Raw genomic sequence first — 22,775 nt, 5'->3', positions numbered from 1 at the left:
TTCATACGCTACTATGTGCTACCCACAAATCACACATTTTCACTTAAACAAAGAAATTATAAAGGTACACTACCTTATAAAGAAGTTTAGCAGCATCAACCAAACAGTTAGCTTTTCTGTAAAGTTCCACTGTTTCCAAGAGTCTTCCTCTCTCCAAAAGGTGAGCTGCGTACTTGGAGAGAAGACTGTTGATATCTGGCAGTTTATATTTTTTAGCCAAATCAATGGCTTGATCCCACTGATTTAAGCTGACACAAACGTTCACGCCGTTTTTCACATCAGCACACTGAAAATTAAGGAAAATGTTTTCAAATAAAAACAATTCAAAATAATTAAAGTTTTTAACTGCATATTTCAAGAACTCAGCTGCAGGTCGAACCAAATTTGAAGACACACGTGCAAATCCTGTAGGAACTTGGGAATGAACATTGCCAATTAGAAATTCTTTAGGTTCTTTTAAAATTATCAATTAAGTTATGTGAGTTTAAATAAAATAAAATCCAGTTTTTAATTAGAAACTTGTATTGGTTATTATGTCCACAATGTAAAAACATCCAGGAACCAACAATCATGACCAATTACTAAAGTAAACAAAGTATAACTTGTAGTAACCCAGAGTACTGCTCCCCACACCATCTAATTGAGTTTTATTAATGATTTGTTATGTTGTCTGATCATATTCAGTACAATGTTAGGTTTTTTGGTATCATTTAAATAACAGCTATTTATCCTCTTTCAAGTATTTGTGTGTTGCAACATGTTTCATGATCATAATATACACAGTTTCATGCTTTTCTGATTTGCTTGCTTTATGGTGCATAAGAAACTTTAACTTATTTGCGTAGTTACATTTTTATGTGCTTTCGTGTAATTTTTTTAAAAGTATTTATTAATGTTCTTTTTATTTGTAGTTCTTGGTTTAAAAGCTAGCTGGTGCAATAGTTTTCCAGTCACGTAGAGCGCGACAGAGTTCTGCAAGCGTGAGAAAAAGTCTGGATCTAGTCAAAAAAGCTGTTGCCTTGTGCCATGATTGGCTGATATTTTCCTGTGCATTTTTGTCATTGGTCAGAGATGACATCACATGAGCGCCCTTATTTTTCTCTTGGAGGACAGTACCCATGGCATCAGTCAGTGTATGTGCGAGGTACCGATAAATCATGTGTCGGGCGGTGGCTTAGATTAACATTAATGTGGTAAAGAGACAATTTTGCAGCTGTAGTCCGGGCTGCACCGAACTTTAAAACTTTTTTGGACATTTAATTATAATTTGTTAGACCACAGTCGTCAGTAATAGCCCAAAACAAGTGAGTAAATTCTACATTGTTTCCCAGGACGGAGTCCATGGTTCATACTCTCTCGAGCAATCAAACATTAAGGAGTGTTTAATGACCCCTTTACTTCATCGCCTTAGCCACTATCAAGCGGTAGAAAACCATTTGTGATCTCCCAAAACCTCTCAAGAAAATAATAATGTTAAATAGTTAATGCACAAGAAATTATTTCCTTGGCTGGTTCAATTCTTACAGTTACGCCCCTGTTGTACATAATTATCTCTGGAATACATATCTAACCCAAACATACTATCTAGCCAAAATTTTAAGCCATAATATTTAATTTAATTACATTCACATTAAGTTAATAAGTTCAAAGTAAGACAGTAAAACACATGTATTCAATTTAAAGGTGAGATTCAAAATATAAAAAAATTAATTCAAAATGTTCTTATACATAATCTCTAATCACATGGCCTGAAATTCGCCAATTGTACTGTGCATGGGCAAAGAGGTTATTTTCTGCCAAGTCGGAAACACAAGATTAAAATGCCACCATTTATCCATTACTTGCATGCTATCAGTCTTTATTAAGGCAGTTTTAAATATTCTTAGTGAAATGTAAGAACTTTCAAGGGCCCTTATTCAATTAAAGACAAATTAAGGACTTTTAAAGTGATACTTCTTTGCTGAGGGGGCTACAATTTTTTAACGTTACGAAAATTCCGATCGCATGAGGGGAATAGTTAGGTACGTGGTGGGGGAACCGGTGGAGGAGGAGAGTGCTTCAGCGGCGACGCCACTACAACGCATGCACTAGCGGTCGAATGGGGAGACGGCAGGGTAGAGGTAGAAATGACGCAGCAATGATGCTACAGAATTGTCTTTGTATACTTCTCAGTTTTCGTATTGACTGTACCACATTTATTTTATGTTATTTAAAGTATGTACAATTTATTTATTTGTGTGGAAAAGAGTTATTGATTTGTGCAATTAACTTTATAGCCTAAGTATCATTCATTTTTATGTGAATAGTGTGATTGAAAATGTAAATAATTTATCTGTATCCATACCAAATAAGCAAAAAGTTTCACGTCTGTCGTGCGTGGACTCCACACATACATTATTTTATATTAAGGAGGCATACGAACCCTGGAGTCCTTCAACTTGTACCGTGAGTTGCAAGCAACCATGGGATTTACTTACGAACAGTAAATTTGTGTTTTGAGTCGGTGAAGTTGTTTTTGTGCAAACAGTTTGTATTTTCGACAAGAATTTGTTTCGTGGTGACTTGTGAATTTTCTTAAAGAAAAATTATAACAGTGAAAATCAGTTTGTGGCCACGAGTTGTTATTTCAGTAATCAATCATCGACAGTAACTGTCGTTTTGAAACTTAAAATATTTTTTCAGCACCCAACTAATTTCTTCAAGTGTTCATGTATGTGCACTTTAGGCCAATTTTGAGCTACCCGGAGATCTGGAGTGTTACAAACTAAGTAACATTTTCATTGAATAGCAACAAAACCATTAAAAAATTCACCCAAGATACTTACAAGTTTCAAAATAATTTCATTTCTATGATTTTGCTAAAATAAAAATACAGTAAAAACCCAATTTAATAATGTAAATACTAATATCAGTTTGATTGACAAACTGCACATTGTTGGAAAAATAACCAGGCATGTCGTTTAAATTGATTAAAACTGTCAGCACACTAATTAGACACAGTACATGTCCATTAACTAGTGCAATGGCGGGGGTGAAAGTTCATACTTCAGGCTTTCTCAAATATTATTTTTTTTTATTTTTAGAGTCATATTTTGTTAGCATACTTCAATATATCTTGTTAAACTTATTGAATAGTTGAGACATTAACATGTAATGGTGCAGACACTTCCCTTCCAAATTCTGTAAACTTTTTTTAAGGGCTCGGTTTCAGCCCGTGTCAGACAAATGGCAGGATAGGGATTTACATGTTAAAGTTAAATGTACGCGATTCTGTCATTTTTTATTATAGAACTTTCAAATAAACATCAAATTGTAGATATTATAAGCACACAGGTGATTTCGTGAAACTCTTTAATTTTGTTGATTTTTTTATGATCGATAGTGCAATGTTTAGTTTACGTTTCGTCACAATTTTCAGGCAGTGTGTTCTACCACCTAAAACATCACATAGTGACCTTGGTCATATCTTATCTTAAGAAAAGTCCGTGGCGACTGCATTGTATTGCTGTAAATATACAAGCAATAATTAATTTTTAAAATGTATATATGGCAGCGCCTGATTTATAGGCTGCACCGCAGGCTGGTAATATGATAAGCTCAGGCGGCCAGGACAGAGCGATAACCACGCGGGGAGGCTAGAAGCATATGCCTCGTTGCCTCTTCGCCCGTTCCTCGTCCTCCTATCACCCAACTGTTACGTGACAGGCTACGAAAAAGAGAAGGCCCGTCTACTACAATCGTAACCTGTGGGCAGCCCATGTCTATTTCCTGAAGTGGATGACCTCACATTGTCACACGGAAAACTGCCCTGTCTACAATTACAATGTCTGATTATAGAGGTTTATAAAGTAGCTTTCAGAGCGCAGGAAATATATAGTGCCAAAATAAGTGTTTCCGATTGTTTTTGTTTGTTTCCATGCACTGTAAATAATGAGTACGCAGCTGTTTTGAATATTCGTTCAAGTAGTAAAAGTCGTGGGAGTTCAGTAATATTGAGTTATTCACTAAGACAAAGGTAAATGCTAATAAATGAATTAATATCACACTGCCAAAAAAATATAGGTTTTTGGCCTTTGAAAAATTACGGTCGCAAACGGACAGCACTAATCAAAATTTTGGCTTGGTCTTCTTGGTTTCCTGTTCCCACCACATTGTCCGTTATTTTCTATTTAACTTCGTTAAACAGGAACCGGTAACGGCAAATATTGCGAGTGTTATTCTATGTTACTAAAGGGCACAGATTGGGACAAAAAGTTGAAGAGTACCGATGTATTAGGACCAGGGGGATTCGGACCATCGCCCACACCACCCATGACGTCAGAGGGACACGTGAAACAATTAGCGGCCAATGTCCGTTGGACACAATTTAGGACATCGCAATTGTAGACTGGCCTTAAACCCCTCACTGCAAGTAATTGTGTTCTTCAGATCAATTCTCTAGTTGCTACGCCACAGCTATTGGAAGAAATTGGCGTAAGTATTTCAAAACTTTTCTCATTGTAGAAAATCCAATAAGCGAATGAAGTTTGTATTAGCATTTAAACGTCAAAATGAACAGTGTGTATTCATATGACTTAACAATTCTTTAAAATTTTTGTGTTGGAGGCGATGACGTAATCAGCGTAAAAACAGCATAATGCTCATTGGTGCGCAAGTTTCTTTATGAAGTAAATTTGTTATCATTCAATGATGTAGTGAATTTGAGAACCGAAAATTAAAGCAATCAAATTTAATGCAATCCTTTTATTTCTGGAATAAATTTATTATAATTCGGTACCACCTAATCGTCGTCAACAATCTTAACTTTACAATTCATTGTTTGAGAGTACCCAACATAAATATTTTCTAGAAGTGTTTTTCATGAACTGTAACTGAGGTAAATCTCTTTAACTGGGTGTTTCAACCTGTTATATGCATCAAAGTATTAAAACAAATTTTTAAGAATCATCCACTGGTGATAAACATTTTGTGCATGAGCTCACAGCATTTGGACTCAGAAATCACGACACACTACAAAAATAGATATTATACAGAAATGGAAACACCCACAACCTCTCACACTTCTTTCTCTGCCTATTCTAAAACCGTGACTGCTGCCTTGACATCAAACTCTTCATCCAGGAACCTACTGCAAAAACCATCACCTGAAGTCAAGAGGTTGTGGTGTCTGTACATGTGATGGGAAGAGTAAGAAACATTATGAACTGCAATTTTAATAATATATTTATGAGATAACTTTACAGAAGCCAGAGAATGAGATTAATGGAATTTATACATATGAGATATGGATGAATTAGTTTATAATTATATGAATAATGGCAAACACTTGTTGGTGAGACAAGAATCACTGTGTTTTAAAATATAGCTAATGAAAACAATAATAAAAACTAAAAAAAATTCCAAATACAGCAACATTTACAGCTTCAACTAGAGGACTTCCATCCAGCATATATAGTGTAATCAATTCCCTTTCTGGGACTCTTGATGGTACACATTTTATATATCATGAACCCATCTGATAGGATCAAATTAAAATCTTACACAATAGCAAATTAACTAGGCCCTTGAAAATAGTGGCTAAAGGATTTCATAGCACTCATTTCAAATTCTGGCATACGCATGCCATATGGGTGCTTGTTTTCGCAAGTTCCACTTTCAATTAATTGATGCACAAAACTCAAGCTCAGTTTGAAGGTTAGAAGAGTTTCAGCCCATTTTGTGGATTTGAGTTTTAACAAATTTATCCTCTACAGCAATTTGTAAGGATTATAGTCAAAACAATAAAACTAAACAAGAACAAAAGACATTCATCATGCAAAAACACTATGACCAGATAAAAAGATAAGTCTGTCAACAATACACACTAAATAAAATAATAATGCTTCTGAAAACATCACAGAACTTTCAGGTAACTTAAGTAACTTAGTTAAGGTTAAAGTCTCATCCAAATCAAGGAAATCGAAGAATGATGAGGGGTGCAGTGATGAGACCAGAACAGCGACAGAAGCACTGGAGGGGGCAGTAAGAGAATTTCAAGAAAGCCCACCGGCTCATGGAAACATCCACTATGTTTTCCACTTCTGGAAAATTTGAGTCTCACCCCACCAGGAATCAAACCTTCATCACCCTGGTGAGAGGCAAGTGATATGACCACTCAATCATCGTAGCCCCTCATTAAATAACTAAATAGTTACTCCAAAAATGGATCCAACCCACAAATTCACATTGTTTCAAAGAAATGAAAGAAAAAAAACTTTGCTAAAGTTAGATCTGTTTTCACTGCAATGCCAACTTTTCAACATATACAAACATTTATTATGTTGGAATTCTGGCTTTATACATTAGTTGCATTGTTACCTGTTATCTATAAATCACTATTATACTAAAAACAGAGTTTTCACAGTTTTTATGGTTATATCTCTATTCAGGGTAGCTATTGAATTGTTAAGTTATAAACTTTCAGTTTCACAATACTTTTAGTTTCAAATCATGAACAACAGTTATGTGCCATGGCCATATGTAAACAATAGTTCCATGTTTTCCGAAATGCTGAACGTAGCAGGCTGAAACAATTTTGCCTTAAAAGCTTTATTTAAATATGAAGGATACTGGCTTTTATGCCATAAAAAATTTACTTATTTTAACACATGCATATTCTATAGTAATCATCATATTTCAGTAACCAGGTATTCAATCTTGCAAAACTAGTATAATTCACCTTCATATAAGCAGCAACGGCTTGGTGGCACATTCCAACAGAAGCAAACATGTCTGCAATAGTTGGCAGCAGTTCATGGTTGTCAGACAAACTGTTTGCACACTGCTCTAATCCTTCATAGTCCTCAAGAACATACAAGCACTGAATAGCTTTCTTTAAGTTATGACCTTTCTGGTAGTATTCACGCGCATCTGACCTGCACAGACAAACAAGATAAATTGCAAATGGAAGAAGTGTTAGTTGTAAATTACAAAAGACACTGCATGAAACACATTGGTAATCATTTTTCCTGACATCAAACTGCTGGTTGGAGTAAAATTTAATTTTGGCTAAAAGAAACCTTATATTGGTGAATCTAAGACAGTATAATTTGATTTACAATTATTCCCATTCTTTTAATGTAAATTTAATTTTTGTTTTATAAGATAGTTTTCAAAATTTTTAAATAGTATTTTTTTTCATTTAGGCACAGAAGGGGTGGACCCATGAAGCATCGCAGTGGTGGACTCACAAGGACTTGCAGTGGTGGACTCATGAGGAGGAGCAATGATGGACTCACAAGGACTTGAAGTGGCGTACTCATGAGGTGGAGCAGTGGTAGACCCACAAGGACTTGCAGTGGCGTACTCATGAGGTGGGGCAGTGGTGGACCCACAAGGACTTGGAGTGGTGTACTCATGAGGTGGGGCAGTGGTGGACCCACAAGGACTTGCAGTGATGTACTCATGAGGTGGGGCAGTGGTGGACCCACAAGGACTTGCAGTGATGTACTCATGAGGTGGGGCAGTGGTGGACCCACAAGGACTTGCAGTGATGTACTCATGAGGAGGAGCAATGATGGACTCACGAGGACTTGCAGTGGCGTACTCATGAGGTGGAGCAGTGGTAGACCCACAAGGACTTGCAGTGGCGTACTCATGAGGTGGGGCAGTGGTGGACCCACAAGGACTTGGAGTGGTGTACTCATGAGGTGGGGCAGTGGTGGACCCACAAGGACTTGCAGTGATGTACTCATGAGGTGGGGCAGTGGTGGACCCACAAGGACTTGCAGTGATGTACTCATGAGGAGGAGCAATGATGGACTCACGAGGACTTGCAGTGGCGTACTCATGAGGTGGAGCAGTGGTAGACCCACAAGGACTTGCAGTGGCGTACTCATGAGGTGGGGCAGTGGTGGACCCACAAGGACTTGGAGTGGTGTACTCATGAGGTGGGGCAGTGGTGGACCCACAAGGACTTGCAGTGATGTACTCATGAGGTGGGGCAGTGGTGGACCCACAAGGACTTGCAGTGATGTACTCATGAGGAGGAGCAATGATGGACTCACGAGGACTTGCAGTGGCGTACTCATGAGGTGGAGCAGTGGTAGACCCACAAGGACTTGCGGTGGCGTACTCATGAGGTGGGGCAGTGGTGGACCCACAAGGACTTGAAGTGGTGTACTCATGAGGTGGGGCAGTGGTGGACCCACAAGGACTTGCAGTGATGTACTCATGAGGAGGAGCAATGATGGACTCACGAGGACTTGCAGTGGCGTACTCATGAGGTGGAGCAGTGGTAGACCCACAAGGACTTGCAGTGGCGTACTCATGAGGTGGGACAGTGGTGGACCCACAAGGACTTGGAGTGGTGTACTCATGAGGTAGGGCAGTGGTGGACCCACAAGGACTTGCAGTGATGTACTCATGAGGTGGGGCAGTGGTGGACCCACAAGGACTTGCAGTGATGTACTCATGAGGAGGAGCAATGATGGACTCACGAGGACTTGCAGTGGCGTACTCATGAGGTGGAGCAGTGGTAGACCCACAAGGACTTGCAGTGGCGTACTCATGAGGTGGGGCAGTGGTGGACCCACAAGGACTTGGAGTGGTGTACTCATGAGGTGGGGCAGTGGTGGACCCACAAGGACTTGCAGTGATGTACTCATGAGGTGGGGCAGTGGTGGACCCACAAGGACTTGCAGTGATGTACTCATGAGGAGGAGCAATGATGGACTCACGAGGACTTGCAGTGGCGTACTCATGAGGTGGAGCAGTGGTAGACCCACAAGGACTTGCAGTGGCGTACTCATGAGGTGGGGCAGTGGTGGACCCACAAGGACTTGGAGTGGTGTACTCATGAGGTGGGGCAGTGGTGGACCCACAAGGACTTGCAGTGATGTACTCATGAGGTGGAGCAGTGGTGGACCCACAAGGACTTGCAGTGATGTACTCATGAGGAGGAGCAATAATGGACTCACGAGGACTTGCAGTGGTGTACTCATGAGGTGGAGCAGTGGTAGACCCACAAGGACTTGCAGTGGCGTACTCATGAGGTGGGGCAGTGGTGGACCCACAAGGACTTGGAGTGGTGTACTCATGAGGTGGGGCAGAGGTGGACCCACAAGGACTTGGAGTGGTGTACTCATGAGGTGGAGCAGTGGTAGACCCACAAGGACTTGCAGTGGCGTACTCATGAGGTGGGGCAGTGGTGGACCCACAAGGACTTGCAGTGATGTACTCATGAGGAGGAGCAATGATGGACTCACGAGGACTTGCAGTGGCGTACTCATGAGGTGGAGCAGTGGTAGACCCACAAGGACTTGCAGTGGCGTACTCATGAGGTGGGGCAGTGGTGGACCCACAAGGACTTGCAGTGATGTACTCATGATGTGGGGCAGTGGTGGACCCACAAGGACTTGCAGTGATGTACTCATGAGGTGGAGCAGTGGTAGACCCACAAGGACTTGCAGTGGCGTACTCATGAGGTGGGGCAGTGGTGGATCCACAAGGACTTGCAGTGATGTACTCATGAGGTGGGGCAGTGGTGGACCCACAAGGACTTGTAGTGATGTACTCATGAGGTGGAGCAGTGGTAGACCCACAAGGACTTGCAGTGGCGTACTCATGAGGTGGGGCAGTGGTGGACCCACAAGGACTTGCAGTGATGTACTCATGATGTGGGGCAGTGGTGGACCCACAAGGACTTGGAGTGGTGTACTCATGAGGTGGGGCAGTGGTGGACCCACAAGGACTTGCAGTGATGTACTCATGAGGTGGGGCAGTGGTGGACCCACAAGGACTTGCAGTGATGTACTCATGAGGAGGAGCAATGATGGACTCACGAGGACTTGCAGTGGCGTACTCATGAGGTGGAGCAGTGGTAGACCCACAAGGACTTGCAGTGGCGTACTCATGAGGTGGGGCAGTGGTGGACCCACAAGGACTTGGAGTGGTGTACTCATGAGGTGGGGCAGTGGTGGACCCACAAGGACTTGCAGTGATGTACTCATGAGGTGGGGCAGTGGTGGACCCACAAGGACTTGCAGTGATGTACTCATGAGGAGGAGCAATGATGGACTCACGAGGACTTGCAGTGGCGTACTCATGAGGTGGAGCAGTGGTAGACCCACAAGGACTTGCGGTGGCGTACTCATGAGGTGGGGCAGTGGTGGACCCACAAGGACTTGAAGTGGTGTACTCATGAGGTGGGGCAGTGGTGGACCCACAAGGACTTGCAGTGATGTACTCATGAGGAGGAGCAATGATGGACTCACGAGGACTTGCAGTGGCGTACTCATGAGGTGGAGCAGTGGTAGACCCACAAGGACTTGCAGTGGCGTACTCATGAGGTGGGACAGTGGTGGACCCACAAGGACTTGGAGTGGTGTACTCATGAGGTAGGGCAGTGGTGGACCCACAAGGACTTGCAGTGATGTACTCATGAGGTGGGGCAGTGGTGGACCCACAAGGACTTGCAGTGATGTACTCATGAGGAGGAGCAATGATGGACTCACGAGGACTTGCAGTGGCGTACTCATGAGGTGGAGCAGTGGTAGACCCACAAGGACTTGCAGTGGCGTACTCATGAGGTGGGGCAGTGGTGGACCCACAAGGACTTGGAGTGGTGTACTCATGAGGTGGGGCAGTGGTGGACCCACAAGGACTTGCAGTGATGTACTCATGAGGTGGGGCAGTGGTGGACCCACAAGGACTTGCAGTGATGTACTCATGAGGAGGAGCAATGATGGACTCACGAGGACTTGCAGTGGCGTACTCATGAGGTGGAGCAGTGGTAGACCCACAAGGACTTGCAGTGGCGTACTCATGAGGTGGGGCAGTGGTGGACCCACAAGGACTTGGAGTGGTGTACTCATGAGGTGGGGCAGTGGTGGACCCACAAGGACTTGCAGTGATGTACTCATGAGGTGGAGCAGTGGTGGACCCACAAGGACTTGCAGTGATGTACTCATGAGGAGGAGCAATAATGGACTCACGAGGACTTGCAGTGGTGTACTCATGAGGTGGAGCAGTGGTAGACCCACAAGGACTTGCAGTGGCGTACTCATGAGGTGGGGCAGTGGTGGACCCACAAGGACTTGGAGTGGTGTACTCATGAGGTGGGGCAGAGGTGGACCCACAAGGACTTGGAGTGGTGTACTCATGAGGTGGAGCAGTGGTAGACCCACAAGGACTTGCAGTGGCGTACTCATGAGGTGGGGCAGTGGTGGACCCACAAGGACTTGCAGTGATGTACTCATGAGGAGGAGCAATGATGGACTCACGAGGACTTGCAGTGGCGTACTCATGAGGTGGAGCAGTGGTAGACCCACAAGGACTTGCAGTGGCGTACTCATGAGGTGGGGCAGTGGTGGACCCACAAGGACTTGCAGTGATGTACTCATGATGTGGGGCAGTGGTGGACCCACAAGGACTTGCAGTGATGTACTCATGAGGTGGAGCAGTGGTAGACCCACAAGGACTTGCAGTGGCGTACTCATGAGGTGGGGCAGTGGTGGATCCACAAGGACTTGCAGTGATGTACTCATGAGGTGGGGCAGTGGTGGACCCACAAGGACTTGTAGTGATGTACTCATGAGGTGGAGCAGTGGTAGACCCACAAGGACTTGCAGTGGCGTACTCATGAGGTGGGGCAGTGGTGGACCCACAAGGACTTGCAGTGATGTACTCATGATGTGGGGCAGTGGTGGACCCACAAGGACTTGCAGTGATGTACTCATGAGGTGGGGCAGTGGTGGACCCACAAGGACTTGCAGTGATGTACTCATGAGGTGGAGCAGTGGTGGACCCACAAGGACTTGGAGTGATGTACTCATGAGGTGGAGCAGTGGTAGACCCACAAGGACTTGCAGTGGCGTACTCATGAGGTGGGGCATTGATGGACCCACAAGGACTTGCAGTGATGTACTCATGAGGAGGAGCAGTGGTGGACCCACAAGGACTTGCAGTGATGTACTCATGAGGTGGATCAGTGGTAGACCCACAAGGACTTGCAGTGACGTACTCATGAGGTGGGGCAGTGGTGGACCCACAAGGACTTGCAGTGATGTACTCATGAGGTGGAGCATTGGTGGACCCACAAGGACTTGCAGTGATGTACTCATGAGGTGGGGCAGTGGTGGACCCACTAGGACTTGCAGTGATGTACTCATGAGGTGGAGCAGTGGTGGACCCACAAGGACTTGGAGTGGTGTACTCATGAGGTGGAGCAGTGGTGGACCAACGAGGACTTGCAGTGGCGGGCTTATAGACGCAGCCTTGGCGGACCGAAGAGGGCAAGCAGTGCCATACCCACGAGGACAGACAGAGGTAAACTTAAGTAGCGTGGCAGTCACATTCACTGACTGATCACTGTATACCTAAATGAAAAAGGTATTAATAGCTAACATAAGTACATAGTCACTGTAACAGCACTATGATTATTTCATCCCCTTCATGCATTATAAGAAGTTTTAGTGTTTTCTACCTGTAGCCTTCCGCAGTGAAGTACGGGTACAGGAACTAGTGTATAAATAATGATTATGATTACAATAATCTACAATGCAAAGAACACAGAATGACTTCAGAAGTGCATAAGTAGCACCACCATCATTATAAGTATGTGAGGAGACGTTGACTGCCAGACAGTCAACACAGAGAGAGAAGTTTGCTGTAAAGCAGAGCATGCCTCGTAGATTCCTTGGGCAGCATTTACAGCACTTGATGTACTTTGGGTCTGCATTACAAGTTTGAATTAAGCAGCCTAGTGCATATAGGGTATCCAGATCTGAAAATATGATTGGCCCAATGTTGAAACCAAGGGGTTGAGAACACCCTAAACATCACGAACCGTCCGATCATTTGAGAAAGACTGCGCCAAGGAAGGATCACCATTTTGTTTGTCGAGAATTTTGGTACTGCATGACGTACATGCTTGCCATCTGGGGCACCCTATACAGTCTCTCCACAACACCCCGTGGAATCCCACAGGGTTATGGGTTCACCGCCCTGTGCCTAGGCTGCTGTTAACACCAGAGCCAAACTGTGCTGTGTTTACAGTCGTGCATTAAACTGAGAAGTATGACATGAGGATGAGTGGCATCACATATTCAGCAATGAATCTTGCTTCTGCATGACTCGTGATTTTTTAACTACAGATCAAACAATCACATCTATGAAGCATACAGTTAATAAATAAAGTACATGTAACTATTACACGTACCACATTTGTCTATCTGCAAAGAAATCCCCAATGGAATTCCATGCTTCTTCCATCAGCATGTCCGTACCTCCTGTACCCATCTTCATAAGCTGCACAACACGAAACCAATCCCCCAGCTTTTCTCGCAAGGAAATTGCCAGATCTCTGTAAAATTAAAATATCACAACATAAGTTAGGAACATAGGACAAAGTTCAATGTTTGATGAATAACTTAATGTTTTGTAATAAAATTTATTGCCCTGTTAGCAGTTGCGGTGCTTGCCTGCTTGCAGATGGTCTCTCCCTGAGTTCAGTGCTCACTCACATGGGGTGTCCAACCCCAGGTGGAGCCTACCAACATGCAGTGCCTGCCTGTTTGTTCTTTGTATGTTGTTTTGTCTATATATTTATGTACTTAGTTTTTTGGTTTGTCGTTATGTTGTACCCACTTTAAAAGTTCCTTCAACTGTTGATGGGCGTGAGACAAATTGTAAATAAATAAATAAATAAATAAATAAATTAGTGTGTACATCTCTTCGACAGAGTCATTAGAGACAGTGAGAAGTGATGAGAAGAGAATGAAGCTGACACCAGGGAAACTACATGGAGATTGGTGAGAGTGCATGGACATAATTACCATGGGTGCCACCGCGTGATTCCGGCGACACAGACCCAGCTAGACTCTTGACTTAGGGTGTGATGTAGCCCAGGCATTACAAAATATGAGACATGACCCCTCCTTGTAAACACCTTGTGCAAAAACCTGGCCCGCTCTTAGCGTCGGACACGCTAAACTGAACACATGGGCTCTCAAGGTGACCCATACACCTATAAACCTCAACACACTCCCATGTGGTCTGAGAGAAAAACATGGTTTTAGACAGAACCTTTATTTAAACACTTCACACTTCTGTTCCTCATGGTAGGTAAATTAAAAAAAAAAAGTTCAACAAATAAAAATCCCTGCGGCATGAGTTGAGTTAGTTGAAGTCCGGCACACCCATGTGTAGGGTTCACATGAAATAAGGTAAAGCTGCCGGCCTCCCAAAGCGGGCCCCGGGGATAGACAGAATTAATAAACCAGTAGTGTGCAATGATGATGTACCCAGGGTGCTAGCACGTCCGGCCTCGGGTGGTGATGTTCAACTGGGGGGACAATGGCGGCAGAGGCGCTGGATGGCGTCCCGTGCCAACATACAAAAGCCATTATTCCAAAATCCTGCAGCAGACATTAAAAGCATAAGGCATAAACAATTCACAAAATTAGGGCATACTGTCAAATTGATACAAACCCTTTACATTATTGATAGTTTAAAATATATAAAGTATGAGAACTTATTTTCACTCAGGTGTGTGTTCTGAATGTCCAAGTCGGCCTGGAGATAGATAAATAAAGAAAAAAGGAATTTATCTATGTAGCTTTTCATAGCTGAAAAAACATTAGTCTTGAGAATACAAAAAAAAAGTAACAATTAATACTTAAATTAATATTTAGGGGGACGAGGCACTCACACCAACATGCTCGGAAGAAGGCGTGGTGTTTTTAAAAAATGGCCTTGCACACGTCACACGCACATCACTGACCTATGAAGGAGTTGGCGGGTGGAGGGGCACTTCGGGTTCACAGGAGTGTAGCCCCTGGTTGACGCCAGAGCATCATGGAAAGGAATGGGCAGGCTGGGAAAAGGAGATACCCAGAGAAAACTCAACGGCTAATCACAATGTCTGCCATGTTTCCTACTAAAAAAAAATATGGGTTAGACCCCACTTGGAATTTAACCCATTTGCGTTGGTGGGGCGCAAGAGATATGACCACTCAACCACAGTGAACCCATTTGATTTTCAAATAAAGGACTTATGCCATTGAATGTTATGAACATATACTATAATTTAACTTTCACAGAGTGTTTCCTTACTGAAAAAATTCTTTGAACCAAGGGAGAAAAAAATTTCAGACTCAAGTATGTGTGAAGGAACCATGATGTGTTTGCTAAACAAAGCCTAGTAGTGAACTGAGAAGCTTTAGACAAGGAGAGGAAAAAATATTTAGAGATTTTTTCAGAATTAAATTATAAAAAAATATCTTCAATATATTACTATCAAAACATAAAATCTATTTTATACCATAATACTATGCTTAATTTTGAAATAAATAAGCCATATTTTAAATATTACAAACTTCACTTTTAATAATCACACTACAAACACAAAATACACTTACCCTCCGAAGGTATGTCATACTTTTGAAATTCTTTGACATAATGGAAAGCAATTTTCAGTGCTAATCAGGACAAATATTTTGGGGAGTAACACATTATGTAATGAGATTAAGATTCCTTCACCAATTCAATTCTTAACACATTCATGAGAGCTTGTTATCTCACAAATTGATGCTGAAATTATTTTGAAAAGTAATATAACTTATTAATTTTTCAATATAACTGTACAAGTTAACTTGCAAGGAGATTGTGCAAAAAACTGTTGACTGAAGATAAAATAATTACCTCCTGTCAGCTTCAAGATACAACTTTTCTGCATCAGAAAATCTCTTGAAATAGGCAGCAACTTCAGCATTTTTCAAGACATCACTCTGAATGCTATACAGCCGTTTGACAAACTGAATTCCAGCATAATCACTACAGCGAACATAAGCTGCTTCTGCAGTTTGTAAATCGAGGTTTTGCACAGCTGCTTCCGCCAACAAACGCCTGTAGACCAAACGACACACACAATTATTCAGATTACAGTTCCAAAATGAACAAAATGTTCAAAAGTTTAAACTTGGTCCACGACGACAGCATAAACTCCACGATGGAAAAAACAGCGGTAATAGGACTGAAGAATATAAGTGCTTTCAAATAATAAAAAATAATAATAATACAAAATATATATTTTGCAGCAAATGCATAAATGTAAAATAGCCAAGAACCATAAAATTTTATTACTTTTCATTCACAGCAAAATAAAATAGAAAATCGGTCACTTCATTTGCAAAGTACAGTCAATTTTTTATGAGCAAACATGTCAATACACTTAAGGCAGACCTCAATTTCGGTTAGTTATATTGTCACGTCTCACTTTCAGAGGGGGGAGAGAATCGTAGCTCTTTAGTCACTCGCTTGGCATCAACTAGTCTTAACTTCATAAAATACTTGACAGTACCTAGTATCATAGGTTCGTCATCCCGTACAGGATGTCTGGATAGAGTTGAACTAAGGAGATTTTGCAAAATAACATAATACTAAATTAAAATGATTTTATTCTTAAAGTCAAATAAGGTAAAATCAGTTTAAAGAACATTGAAATAGCGGGATTACAATTTAAAACAATAATCTCTTCATTACCTCCTTAACTACTGAACGATCTTTACAAGAGAGAAAGAGAGAACTTCACTAAACTCTTCCTTAATCCTTCCGAATACATCAAATCATAATTAATACTTAAAATTAAAACAAAGATAAGTCCATACTCACATTTTCCGAAAAGCCTTTCTTGATCGATTACTTAAAACTAACGTAGGGGCCTCTCCTGCCCTTGAAAACCAGAACGAACATTACATTTTAAAAACTAGAACTAAACGACTAGTGACGAGGGCCATAGCCTCCGCCCGAAAGCTTGAAGACGACTACATTATGACCTAACTTGAATTACTTTACGACCTAAGTAACTCGTTGCCTCTGGCGTCGGCCATAGCTTCCGCCAGAGTGAGCTCCGAGCTACCAATCACTTGCGCTTAAATTCGCGCGCCCTGCCGCGCCTAGCATAACAACCGCTCGTTATTGAAGCCAAATTTACTAAACAACTAACTAGAACATCTGGGAAGACTACCCCCCTCTACCCCGACGTGCAGGCCACACCGCGCGGCTTGTTACGACAGTGCGCCCCCGTAACTGCGGCCCGTGGCTGCGCCAGCGCGCGGCCGAACAAACAAACAAAATTCTGCAAGCCCGCAGCACGCCGCGCCGGCCCCGTGCCCCAATTGCATGGTCACGCCACTTGCGCTGACGAGTGAACAGAGCAGCCAGCCCAGAGTCCCGTCAGATAAGTCCCTAAATTTGATTTCAACAACCCTGCAAAATTTCAACCCGCGACAATATAGTTAAACCTAGTTTTTCCAGACTACATAGAACCAAAGGCAATCCGGACAATAAGAAATCCGGATAATGCACGTAATGTGAATAATAAGCAAAATAAAATCCTTAAATACGCAGAATTACTGTTTATCATGATAAAAAACTAAGTTTTATGACAAAAATACGTAGTATATATAAATGCCCTATACTGTTTAAAAAATGTGAAATAACTTTTCACATCATTTCTTAACAAATAATTTGTCCACTTTGTTCTGTTTCAAACATGTATGGCATTTGAATGAAGCACAGTCACAAAATCGCTTTATAATTAATAGTTCAATTGGAGTGGTGTCTGGCTGATGCTTCGAATACACCATGATGTTTGTCAGCTGGTGCATTTTCTTAAAACTCAACAAAAAAAACATTTTATTACCATAATCCTACATCTAAACAGGAATTGTACATAGAATCAAACTAAAAGGCGAATAATTGGCATACTTAGTTATGTTCTTGCTAATGTAGATAAAAAATTTTATGTGAACATTAAATAAAATCAAGGTGGCCACTCTACCTGGAATTCTAAATTCCTGGCAGTTCATCTGAGTTATGACGTCACAATTCCATTCTGCGAAATACCATGATGAGCATCTGCAGAGTAATCGCACCTAGTATGCCCCAGACACGCCACGGTCATCTCCTAATACCGATGTCCGGGGATTCAAATGTTTTAGGAGAAGCTGGGAAAAACATTTGCTTCTGAACACACTCTCCCTCACCCTTTATACAAGCTTATTAGGGGCAGGAAATTTTCGCGAAAAAATCTGAACGTCTACTAGACTGCAACAAGGTATGCCCACACAAGCGGTTTCTTCCTTGTGATTGGCGGCCGTCTGCGAGAGAAGTCGTTGACTTGTTTGCACGAGCCACTAAGGACGAGTTTGCTTCCGCACTGAATTAGTGTGATTGGTTGTTGTAACAATCGACATGCACCTCAAAGTAACTCACCCAATCACGAAACACAGACGATGCTACAGTGTTTTAACTTCCAGCTACTCTCGGGATCTTTTTGCGAAATTTTCATGGCCCTAAAGCTTATGAATCAGCCACTTGTTACCATGATGAACACTGATAAGAACCGTGGACAGCCAGATGAATAGATTATAAATACAGTTATTTATTTAATACAACAAGCATATGTATCACCAAGTTATAGCACTTTCTTTATTTTACAGGTAGCAAAAGTATAAAATACAAAATTCACCAAACATAAACCAACAGTGCAAACTAACGAATACCTACCAGAGTCTAGGATGGAAGTTCTCTTCGACAAAGGAAGTTGCCTCAGCCACTCCCACTTTGCTCAGCAACTCCCTTGTATCTCGTAAAGATTTCACTTCCAAATCTACAATATAATTTTCCGTTGGCTGCTCTGGGTTTAACATGATTTCATCCAAAAGTACAGCACGAATCTCCAAATCCTAAAAAAATTACAATATCATCAAATTTTCTACTTAACACGAATAAAAATAATAATGAATATTCATTGGCTTACAAAATAGATCTAAGGATCTACTGCCTCACTAACTCAGTTAAAAAATTTAACTATAAATCATGATAACACCACACCAGTAGTAAAATTTAATCATAATACTCATTATACTGTGAGTTGTCCTGATATTATTTGGAATCCAAAACATCTTCCCAAAAAAGCCAAACAAGCTAAAATTAACAAACAAGGGCAATGACCAAATTATTTATGATTATGTCATTACTAATAATTTCAAAACTAAGTGTTCCTCATATTAATGGTCTTTCAATAAACAAACAAAAAAAGGTTGTGACTGTTAGGCACAATCTGCATCATCATGGCAAGAAAAATATATGGGAACATAGTGTGAGAAATTTTTTCCCCAAAAGTATGATTTTATTCAACCTATATATCATATGCGTTTATAGACAAAACCGTTGAAAATGCTGAATAACAAATGTTAACCACAATCACCAGTTAACACAGTTTATTTCTTCCCCAACTTCTCTGACCTTCGTGGTTCCATCTCTAACAACTGCACTGAAGGTGAGACGTTAAACTAAAAAGCTGTACGTTGAGTGCAAAGACAAGTTGATGAAGGTATAAGCAACATGTAATGTCAACACAATTAGATTTTCCCAAATGATTAGCTAAGACACCTTAACGCCATCTTTATGATCCTAGTATGTACATTTAGAATATCACATGTTTTTTTGTTATTTGTTGGGTCATAACATTATTCAATTTCACCAAGACCCTTCTGTTTTGCTTGCTATTTCCAGGGAATGAAGTACCAAATTTATGTTAGCGAATCTGTAAATATCATACTTCCCAACTTTCCTTGCTGCTGTATGTATTAAGATCAAAATACTTTAAACTTCTCCTTGCAATACAAAATTTTCCCACTTAACTCTTGACTAGCTAGACCCAGAGATTGTTATGCAGTACAATATCTGACTCGCATTCTGAGAGTTGTGTCGGCTAGATTCTACCCACCTGCTCTGGGAGTGGTTGGGCCAGAACCCACAACCAAAATAAGTAAATAAGTCAATAAAAAATATAAATTCTGAAAATACTTATCAACTGAGGGATTATAGGATTAAGGTGGTGCTTTACAAACTTAACTTTGTAGGAAACTGAGTTTTAAAAAGTTATTCTTGCTGGATCTTTTATGACTATTTGCACTTATCTAAACTGCATTTATATATTATTTTTACTGTATACGCAGTACCCATCCAAAATAAAAAGTGCAGGCAAAGGAAATTACTAAATGAGGGCTCAACACCTCGCCAGAATGAGGCCATTACCGGTGAAGGAAGGATGGAGCAGCAACGGAATGTGTCAGTGGGGAGAAAACTCGCTGCAGTGTCGGCCACATTTCCAAGGTGCAGAGAACGTGAGTTGGGGGATTGAACCCGGACCACCTTGGTGAGAGGCTAGTGATATGTCTACTCGACCACCGCTGCTCCTACAACTATACCGCACAACAGTCCCAATAGAATAATTCAAACAATGAAAACAAAATATTATCTACTACACAATTACATGGGAAAAAATATATGTTTACTTAATCAAAACAGTAAATTAGGTTTTCCAGGAATAAAATATATATTACTCATTGCCTGAACACTGTAAGACAAATGACTCCAATGAGTACAAATTAGTCACATCCATGTTTGCCCCTTTCCAAGGCAGAAAACAATATAAATATCTTTAGCTGTACACATGACAGTAAGATAGTGCTGGTGAAATAATGGTTGTCAATCTAATAAGCCATTTCTATGCTTGTAATTATGTAAGTTGCTTATGTTTTACAAAGGCTATGCTTCTTTATTCTTGTACTACTGAGATTGTTTAGCAGATGCTTGGATATCAGCAGAAAAATAAGAAATAAATACATAACAACTTATAAGAAAGCTGATGACAATCCTGTAACACAAACACGTACAAAGACTGACACACTGAACATACTATTAATTTGCCACAGTGTGTGTGGTGTACTTGTGTCATGTGGAGGCTGATGTTTATAACATCTGTCATGACTTAAACAGCGAAGCTGGTTGCATGCATTCTGTAGTTACGTAGAACAAACATGAATGTATCGATGGAATCTACAATTAGTAAGTAATGAGAGCAAAGTTTTAGTCATGCACATACTACCGTGAAGACTGCAGTTTATTTTATTGTGACAACATGGTGATTGGCAGTAGTGACATTACAGTAGTGGACATACAATTCAGACATATTAGGTCCTTTGGACTTTTCTGACCTGAATGCATTTTTTTGCTGGAAGGTACAACTTGATCATTTAATAAAGATGAGAGTAAAGAGAATTATGATGACAGAAAAAACAGATCATCTGTATTAAATGGGCAAGAAAGCAGACAAAATAATTTTTTTACTTTTGAGAAACCAACAATGGTTTGGATGTAAAAAGAACTTTCAGAGGCACTCTGTAAGCTTTTCAAACCAATGGTGAATATTATCTTTGAACAATTTAAGTTCAAATCAAAAAGGAACCTCCACAGATTTGCATGCAAAGCCAGCGCTTGAGAAATATTACCAGAAATGGGTATTAAAACTGGGGTAGTAGGTCTGGAAAGCTTAGGAGCAGATTAAAACCCCAGAGAACTCTACAATGCAATGATTTACATAATAGAATCATGGAATTCTGTGTATAGGTGTAATGAGTAACATTGTAGAGAGCAGTCTCTGGTATGTGGTAATGAGACCACAAGTCAGAGGATCTTCTAGTCCAGACCAGGCAGAGAAGGAAACAGGTAGAGGAGATGGTGAAGGACTACAGGTGAGGATGACAGTCACATCAGTACAACAGTCACAACAGCTACCAACCTATAATGGTCTAGTGGAGTGTCAGTAGCACCTTCCTGGTTTCCTGATCACTAACACACTAGATTATTTCCAGCTCTCCTTCAAGTGAGGGTACTATGTGTGGTAGTAATATCATGCATAATAAGGTGTATGTATATTTATGGTGTAGCATTAATGTAACTTTATCAATAAAAAGCAGGAGATTCTGTGTCCTTAATCCATGTAGTGACTGACGTCTGTGCTGTCAGCTACGACTAAATGGAGCCGGTTGCACATATTCTGTAACTTCAATGAACACACAGAGAGAGCACACAACATGGTCTGTAGGATCACAGCCAATAACAATGCAAAGCACATGTGATACTAGTGACTTTATTACAAACTAAAGATACGTTCTACACCCTCACCTGAAACGAGCAAATATAGCCTGAGCTCACTATGGGTTCTTCAGGTTCCAAACCTCTCAGCACGTACATTCGTGTCTTCTCCATGATGGCAAGTAGCTCAGGGTTGTCAGTTGCCCACTTCACCGCCCAGACATCTTTACGCTCAAACTTGTTCACATCTTTGTTTGAGTTGTTTGTTTGTAAACCACTGTTGGCAATGCTTGAGGAGGATAACTCAATATCCAAGAAGTTAAGCACTCCAGTTACATCAATAATAGCCAGTCGCCTGAAAATATTTTTTTTTCCCTTGTACAGACAGACACAAATATGACAATTCTAAGGAAGAGGATGTGCACCAATTTAAATTACAAACATGTTATAGTGTTTTCATAAGAAACAACACTATGAACATTATTGTGGCTATCTCGGGGAAAAGGATGTCAACTATCATAGAGATGTGAGGGTGATTTTCCTGCCTTATATCTGAGATATAAAGTTGACATAATTGCATAGAGTAAGTCTCTCTCCAAATACATGACCCTTTATCTTTGTTTAGCACCGCTGTACCAAACCAAACGAGCTACGCCCCAAGCGTACTTCATGCTGCTGAGAACTCTTGCTTCCAGAGCTGGCAGTCAGCAACTCGGCCCAACTGTTGCGAATCTGAGTACTTAGGTTGTTGGGACTTCAAACCAGAATTTCACCATGAACAAACTAAAGGGTACAGGAAATGTATAAGTTGTCAGTAGAGAGTTGAAGTAAGTACTTAATGGTTACAT

General features: G+C 41.2%; 1 protein-coding gene across 5 annotated transcripts in view; it reads right to left on the bottom strand.

Annotated features, from left to right (window-relative positions):
- The window catches only part of LOC134529083 (WD repeat-containing protein 35), a 136,092-nt gene that overhangs the window by 35,359 nt on the left and 77,958 nt on the right, over positions 1–22,775 (bottom strand). For all 5 annotated transcript variants that reach the window (XM_063362791.1, XM_063362792.1, XM_063362793.1 and 2 more), the window contains 6 exons: positions 22,018–22,282; positions 18,550–18,728; positions 15,682–15,885; positions 13,199–13,342; positions 6,719–6,914; positions 74–286 (listed from right to left, as the gene is read on the bottom strand). In XM_063362791.1, coding sequence (XP_063218861.1) covers positions 74–286; positions 6,719–6,914; positions 13,199–13,342; positions 15,682–15,885; positions 18,550–18,728; positions 22,018–22,282 — 1,201 coding nt within the window. The remainder of the gene's footprint in view (positions 1–73; positions 287–6,718; positions 6,915–13,198; positions 13,343–15,681; positions 15,886–18,549; positions 18,729–22,017; positions 22,283–22,775) is intronic.

The sequence above is a fragment of the Bacillus rossius genome, chromosome 2 (assembly GCF_032445375.1).
Source record: "Bacillus rossius redtenbacheri isolate Brsri chromosome 2, Brsri_v3, whole genome shotgun sequence".
Lineage (NCBI taxonomy): Eukaryota > Metazoa > Arthropoda > Insecta > Phasmatodea > Bacillidae > Bacillus > Bacillus rossius.
The sequence above is the reverse complement of the archived record's forward strand: the minus strand, read 5'-3'. Positions and strand labels throughout refer to the sequence as shown.